Source organism: Muscardinus avellanarius (assembly GCF_963383645.1).
Source record: "Muscardinus avellanarius genome assembly, chromosome: X".
Lineage (NCBI taxonomy): Eukaryota > Metazoa > Chordata > Mammalia > Rodentia > Gliridae > Muscardinus > Muscardinus avellanarius.
In genome coordinates, this window is record NC_137792.1 from 130,607,537 (window position 1) to 130,615,698 (window position 8,162).

At 41.3% G+C, this 8,162-nt stretch overlaps 1 protein-coding gene across 1 annotated transcript in view; it reads right to left on the reverse strand.

Moving 5' to 3' along the window:
• Window positions 1-6,977, reverse strand: part of ZMAT1 (zinc finger matrin-type 1) — a gene marked incomplete at both ends in the record, with an annotated part of 39,454 nt that extends 32,477 nt beyond the window's left edge. The window contains 2 exon segments of the mRNA XM_080719037.1: window positions 6,801-6,899; window positions 6,902-6,977. Coding sequence (XP_080575163.1) covers window positions 6,801-6,899; window positions 6,902-6,977 — 175 coding nt within the window.
• Window positions 6,978-8,162: the final 1,185 nt, after the last annotated feature.

Genomic DNA, 8,162 nt, shown 5'->3' on the forward strand with positions numbered 1-8,162 from the left:
GAACCAGAATATATGCCTTTAAAAAAATAAAAAGTACAGAGTCATTTGACAGAACTTACATTTTACAGACATTTATTGGATTGGGGCTATTGCAAATAGCTACACTGTTAGAAAGTGAACTTCTACATCAAAAAATTGGCAGAATGTGTAAAACTCAATGATCGCATTTGGAACTCTCCTAATACTACTTGAAGACTCCAGACAATTTAGAATGAAATAAACTTTTGTGACACACATATAGCATTAATGGCTTGAATAAAAAATTATAATGAATTTGATCCAACCTTGGTCGTGCAATTGTAAACCATACTAGAGCTATAAAGACAAAATGTTTTCATATTTTTTTCTATTGGGGGCAAGAGAATTATCTCTGTTTAATGAAATATTCTTTGAATTCTCTAGTTAGGTGACTCTAGATATAGCTAGCTGCAATTAATAAAATGAATTTTAGTTGTATTTCTTATATGACAATCAGACTTAGTTATAAAATATAAATTTTTCCCCTCAGGACACTTCATCAGATATTTATGGCAAGAACTTGCTGTTAGTTGTGTTAATGTTTTGCTGAAATGAGAATTTTATAGTCTAACTGATCTCGATCCAAATAAATCTGGCACTGTAAATAACTCTTTGTATATCTATTTCAAAAAAGCAACAAAAATGGAGCTAACCTCAAAAGGTTGGCTGAAATACTATAAACATAAATCTCAGAAACAGAAAAATATGAGAAATAATCATTCTAATTATTCAAAGAGCACATTAGATGTGCCAGGTGGCACACAACTATAATCCCAGTACTTGGGAGATTGAGACAAGAGGACCACAGGTTCCAGGCCAGCCTTAGCAACTTATCGAGGCCCTTAGAAACTTAGTGAGACATTGTTTTGAAATGAAAAGTAAAATGGCTAGGGTGTAGCTTGGGGGTAGAATGCCCCTGAGTTCAATCCCCAGTATTGTCCCCCCTCCCCCCAAAAAACACATATATGTATTAAAGACAACCTCCTTCAAAAATTCTCGATTAAATAGGAATGTTTTTTGTAAGAGCTGAGTTGACCTTCACAATCTTTTAATACCATCATAACATTAGAAAACAATGAACAGAGCTGGGTGTGTTGGTGCATGCCTGTAATCCCAGTATTGGAGTAGGACGGGGGCGGCTGAAACAAGAGGATCACAGGTTAGAGACAAGTGTGTGGTAATTTAGTGAGACCTTGATTCAAAATTAAAAAGGGGATAGTCAGAGGTAGAATGCTCCTGGGTTCAATCCCCAGTACCCCCACCCTCCCCACACACTCAAAGAAGGAACTGAGCACAGTACTAAGATATAGGAGAATGAGGAACTGTTAACCTTGCTAAGGTGTTTTAACTCTTTTTATGTTCCTAAAGACCATACTCCATTTAAAGAAATTTTAGACATCTTAATTGTGCTAGAAATGAAATTTCGTACCTGTCAACATGATGAACCTTTAGAGCTGCAATACTATATAGTATCCTTATATTTTTAGGTTATTAGATTAGTATCTGATTTAGGAATTTGGCAAGTTTTAGCTATTCTGCAGAATTTATCACAGATGATGAAGGGTATCCTATGTCATATTATACTTCCTCAATAAGAACCCTAAAGTTCAGGAAATAAAACTAGAATCAATAAATGGGATGGCATTGAGTTAAAAAGCTTCCATGCAACAAAGAAAATAATCAAGAGTCTGAAAAGAGTCTATAAAATAGGAGATCTTTTGCAGCTACTGCTCTGATAGACAACTCATATTCAAAATATACAAAGAACTTAACATAAAAAATAGTCCAATCAAAAAATGAGTAGTTGAACTGAATAAACATTTCTCAAAAGAAGAAATATAAATGGCCAAAAATATATGCAGAAATGTTCACCATCATTAGCAATCAGGAAAATACAAATCAAAACTACACTGAGAGTCCGTCTAACTCCAGTTGAAATGGCAACCATCAAAAATAGAAACATTAATAAATGCTGGCAATGGGTGGAGGAAATAAGAATCCTTATACAATTCTGGTGGGGTTACAAATTAGTGCTGCCACTGTGGAGACCACTGTGGAGTTTCCTTAGAAGACTGGGACCGGAACTACCATTTGACCAGATATATCACTCCTCGGTATCTTTCCAAAGGAATTGAGGTCAGAATATTATAGTGATACCTATGTTTATAGCAGCACAATTTACACTAGCCAAATTATGGGCCCAGCCTAGAAATCTATCCATAAATGAATGGATTGGGAAACTGTGGTGTATACACCCAAGAGAATTTTACTCAGTCTTGAACAAAATGATATCATTTTCAGGAAAATGGATGGAACTAGAGAATATTAAGTGAGATGAACCAATCTGAGAAAGTGAAGGGTCATCCATTTTCTTTCATATGTGGGAGCTAGAGAGAAGTTGAGAAACAAAGGGACATCAGACAAATGAGGAGACATGCCCGTAGAATAGTGGAAGGGGATTTTGAGAGGGAGATGGGGAGAGCAAAAGGAGACTTGATGAAGGAAACCATTCAAATAATATTATGTACATACATGAAGTTACCAATATCCATCTCAGTACTTTGTACTGGAGTGGGGGAGCAGGGCGGGATCTGGAAGGAAACATACCAAGTGCTATGTGCATGTATGTTTTGATCACTGTGAACCTCATTATGATATATAATTACAATGTACTGATGAGAGTATAAAATAATTACAAATACAATGAAATTAACAAACTGAGTATTAATCATATGCTTAATATTTATGCTGTCTTTACTTAAATTAAGTCCTTGACCTTCATAATCACAAACCTCTATGGGTAGGGAGCTCAAGGATCATGCTTGTGAAGTCAGAAACTGAATAAAGGTCCGGCATGATTCATTAGTTAATTGGATCCTATGACATGGACATTTACTTTGCATTAGAAAGCCATTAACAGCATGCTAGTCATTCCAGGTTAACAAATGTGAATGGGTGTAGAAGACTGGTTTCAGAGAGAAAAGAACCAAAGTTCTATCTTAACAGATATTTAATGAATTACATAGGAGTCTTGCTTTAGTCTTTATAACAGGCTTAGTGAATATTTTTCACATATTGATAACTAATACAGATTGAGGGGCAGAAACTCACAAATGGTCATTAATTTCTCTCCAGACATCCACATCCACAACCTACTAAATAGAGAGAAAAATTAATTCTGGAAATTTACTAATTATAATTTTTGCAGATACCAACATTAGATTTATAATATATATATATATATATATATATATATATATATATATATTTTTTTTTTTTTGGTACTGGCTGGGGGTGGAACCCAGAGGCTTTTTATCTCCGGCCTATACTCCCAGACCTATTTCATATTTTATTGGAAACAGGGTCTCACTAAGGTGCTGAGAGCCTCACTAAGTAGCTGAGGCTGGCTTCAAACCTGTGTGATCCTCCTGTCTCAGCCTCCCAAGCGTGGGGATTACAAGTGTGCGCCACCATGCCCGGCTTAGATTTATAATATAATGTGCTCTAGTGTGCCTATGGTAAGACTACATGATCAGACTGAAGATATATAATAAACAGTACAGTCCTAATAGGTCAAGAGTCTGGTTAGTCATAGTTAAAACTACATCTTCCCCACTTATTTTGTTTATTTATTTATTTTATAATTTTACTATCAAGTACTACTATTGAGCCTTTAGCTGTGTTTGTCTGTATATCCTAAGTACTAAGCATAGTGCCTAGCACACATCTATTCAAATATTCAACAAATGATTCCTGAATAAATGAAAGTATTACTGACCTTGTTTTCATATAGTAGACTGACATATGACTTGGGCTGTGTGTGTGTGTGTGTGTGTGTGTGATACTGGGGATTGAATCCAGGGACATTCTACCTCTGAGCTACACCCTCAGTCCTATTTTATTTTTATTTTGAAACAGGGTCTTGCTAGGTTGATCAGTGTTTCACTACTTGCTGAAGCTGTTCTCAAACCTGTAATCCTCCTGTCTCAGCCTCCCAAGTACTAGGATGATTTGAAATTTCATTGAACAATATGAAGACAAAGGAAAGCCTTGTTAGGTAGTTGCTATGCAAATGAATTAATAACTAAATTAAAAGCCAGCATCCAAAAACGTGTTTCAAAATTTATTTTTCTTAAAAGGAAGAAGTAAATAAGCAATGGGGTTTTGTTTATTTTATTTTGATTTTTACTAGGAGTATACAGTAGCATCATCACTGGGTGAAAATTCATTTTTTAAATCTTCACTTAATGATATATAGTGTTCCACAAAAATTTCATGATTTCCCTTAGCATGAATTCTGAATCTATATGTATGAGTCTTCATATGTCCGTTCACAATCTCTTGTTTTGAAGTGTACTGATCAATGTCCAATCATTAATTTTTGATCGTTTCTAATACTCGCTGTACTTGACAATTTCTAATCTCCTCTGACATTTGCTCTTTACCAACCCCAAGGCAGATGATATCCTCAGATGTTAGCTGCAGCTGGAAATGGGTCATCAATGATTTTTCAAACCACGTTTAACGATATTTTCAGGAATGGAGTTGTAATATTTGGAATCCTGACAATCCTTTGACATCTTTCAGAGTTATATCCTAAGTAGGACTTCAAAATGCGAATGGGCACAAGATACTGGCACACAACCAAGCAACATTTTTTCACTTCTCCTTTATCCACTATAACTGGCAACCATGAACAGCTTTTATAAATATTTGACAAAAGCACTGAGGCCCAAATTGAGTTATGGGCAGTTCAATATATGAAATATTTATCACTTAAGTGAAAAGACAAGAGAATTTTCATTTGAGCTGAATAGTTAATGAAGGATATTTAAGTAAAGTAAAGCAGTAGACGATTTTATATGACAATTATATTTGGTTTTTCATATCCTAGTGAATTGTCTCAACCTTAATTCAACATAGATTTTACTACTCAGTGAATGTTAGGTAATAACTATTGGTCAAGGTTTCTTATGGTATATGAATTACTGTTCTAGCCCACAGTTATGAAAATGCCACCAAAGGAGCATCAATGTAGAACTCCAGAATCATGGTCCATACTTTCAGATATGAAACTAAGCTCAGAGTTTGGCTAGTTCAATTCTATTTCAGAATGTCAAAACCCAAGTCCAGGAAGCTTGAGTCCTATTCAGGGCCACCAAGTCTAGTGGCTTCATTAGCAACAGAATCTAAACTGGCTGCATCAGACTCCTAAGCCACGATTCTCCTCATTTGGCTACCTCACAATAGTACAGATACTACTTTATGATGCTACTTCATGAGCTTATATCTCTTAAAGCCTTTGATATTTGTATATATTCAAATAGTTTACAACCAAACCAGTTACAAAGCCTGGCAAAAAGCCATTTTTCCCATGAAATAATGGTCCTAAACCTTACTGTGAACAGGTCATGAGAGTCCAATCTGAGGGGTTATCATGACACCTATAACACAGATCTCACCTATTTTCTGCCTATGGACAGAAGGTTTGGTATAAAAGATAAAATTCAGGAGTTTCATCCTAGGACAATGGTATAAATCCAAGTCGACAGAAGACACGAAAAAGAGTCTTTCAAAGGTTGCCTGTAGTCAGAAAGTTGATAAATAAAACATCACCATATTACAATGTATTTTAACTTCCACAATTAGTGAGTGGCATTTATGTAATGCACCTATTACAAATATTGTGAGAGGTTTGTTTTTATTGCTCTGCCATTCCACCAAAGTGAAAGGTATGAAAGAGTATAGAAGAGCACACAGGTTTATATCATTTTGGAATGTGCAGAAGAAATTTTTATGGGGTGATTTTTATGAGGTATCCTTTTTCCAGGAAAAAGGAACTTATTTTATTGTTCTGATATCCACAATCTTTCACTTTGGTGATAAGTTAACAAATTAAGGCAACACAACAAATACCCGAAATTAATTAGAAAGTTGACAGTGGAAAATTCTCTGAGATCTTCTGTGGTGGAATCGGTCTCCACCATCTAAGAACATTTCCCAAACTGCTTTAAAACACATTTCAATGGAAAAATTGGCTATTAGTAGGCTGGTTACAAGTACACGATACTTCGTGTGAACGCATGACCCATTGAGAGAATTAAGAAATCTCTTTTTATGCGAGGAGTCCTATGTGTTGGGAGGTACAACCGCATCAGTTCAAACTCAAATAACCTGAAGATGGGCCTGTAAACTTCGCTTCACGAGGTTACGATTCCAAATAGCCACAGAAAACTACCGAACGTGATTTCTGAAATCTCGGCTTCTCCCTGCCTCTTTCCAGTAGGGTCTTCTGCACCCTCGCTAAGATCCTAAAAACCCAGACCCTGCTTGAGAGCTCAAGTATACATGATAAACTCCTCCAATGCTCAACACCATCTCTGCAAATTTCCTGCTGCGAGTCTGCACTGCATGGCTTTGCATTCCACCAAAGGGGGCTTTCTCCTCGTTCCTCGGACCTTTGCTCTCATGTCTGCGGCCTTCCTCCGTCAGCCCGGGCTCCTTGCCCTGGCCGTGGAGGGCACAGCACTTGTACCTGGCCTCCTCTCTGGGAAATCGCCCGGCGGCCCGCACACGCGGATGAGCTCCCTACGGCGTCTGACTGGGAGAGAAATGGTGTGGCGTCTGGCCCCCCTGCGAGCACCTGCTGGGCGGGTACCGGGTTCCCCCTCGCGAGGCCCGCCCCGCCCCGGCCGGCCGCCACGGGCCGGCGAGCGGGGGGCGGGCGGCCGGGCCTCGCTGCGCCACGGCCGTGGGGGCAGGGCGGCGGGACGGGGACTCACCTGCTCGGGGGCGAGGGCGGGGGTCTACTTTACAACTACTGCCCCCCCTCCCCGCCGCCGCCATAGTGGAGCCGCCAGAGCCGCCGCCGCCGCCGCCGCCGCCGCCGCCGCGCAGGCGGCGTAGGAGGAGGGGGGAGCGGAGACGGCGGCTTCCTGAGGGGAAGACGGCGCCGCCATGGCACGGCGGGCGACCGCCGCGCTCGGCCCACTCCCGCCCTTCGCCCCGCTCTCCTCACTTCTCGGCGGCCGCGGCGGCTCCGCCGTCCTCCAGTGGGAGCCCGTGCGCCCGCGGAGGCCTCCGCGCCCCGCCGGGCCGCCGCCGCCTGGCGGACGGGAGCGAGGCCGCGCCCGCCGGGCCCAAAGAGCGGGAGGCCAGGCACGCGGCCCCGCCGAGCCACCGCCCGAGCAAGGAGGGCCGGCCGCGCCACCAGCCCCCCGCCTTGTCTCCAAAATGGGTTTTCTCGGCCTTGCCGGCCTTAGCAGGGAGACCAGAAGTCAGCAGGCCTCGGGCACACCACACATTGTCTTCCTGGCCCCTCAAAACGCTGCCTATCTGTCCACTGCATCGACTTGTCCACATCACAGTAGACTGCCATGAACCGGTTACCCAAAGGACAGGTGTACTACAGGTCACTGATTTCTCATCAGCTTCTCCCCCAAGTCCTCCCCCCTCCAAGCAGTCCTGATCTCGGTTCATTTCCCTGCTCTCTTAGCATACTTTCTTGTTGCATAGATAAATACCTAAATAGCAGTGCTCTCAAGGTTCACAAAAGTTTCTCTCTTTCTAGGTAGCATTCTGGGACTTGTTTACTAACTTTGTGCTTTTAAGATGAGTCCATGTTGAACTCGTAGCTATAACTGTTCACTGTGACTGCCACTGAACATCCCATCCGTTTCCTCGTTAATGGCCATGCCTTCTGGTGCATGGTGCAAAAGTTTCCTCCTTTGCGGCCTTGCTCCGTACTGCATTTCAAGTCCTTACCGTGTCATGTCAGCACCGGGGCATCTGCCTCACGCATCCCCTTCCTCTGGTCTCAGTGCTCCAATCTCTTTCCATATTGCTGCTGTTCGTCACCAGCTTTCCATTGCTGCTTAGAGAAAGTCAAAGCACACAGTTTTGCCCGTAACTCGTCTATTCCTCTCACCTCCTTAATCTCCTCTCTTTCCACTGCCCCTACTTCTCCCCTCTTTTACCTTATGACTCAGTAATACCAACCCTTCTGGCTTCCTATGAACACCATTTTATTTCATGATACGGTGTTATCGTGTATGTTCTTCCCTCTTCCTGAAACACTCTTTCCCCACATGAGGCACCTGTCTAATAAATTTCTATATATCCCTTGGAACCCAGAAAACACGTCA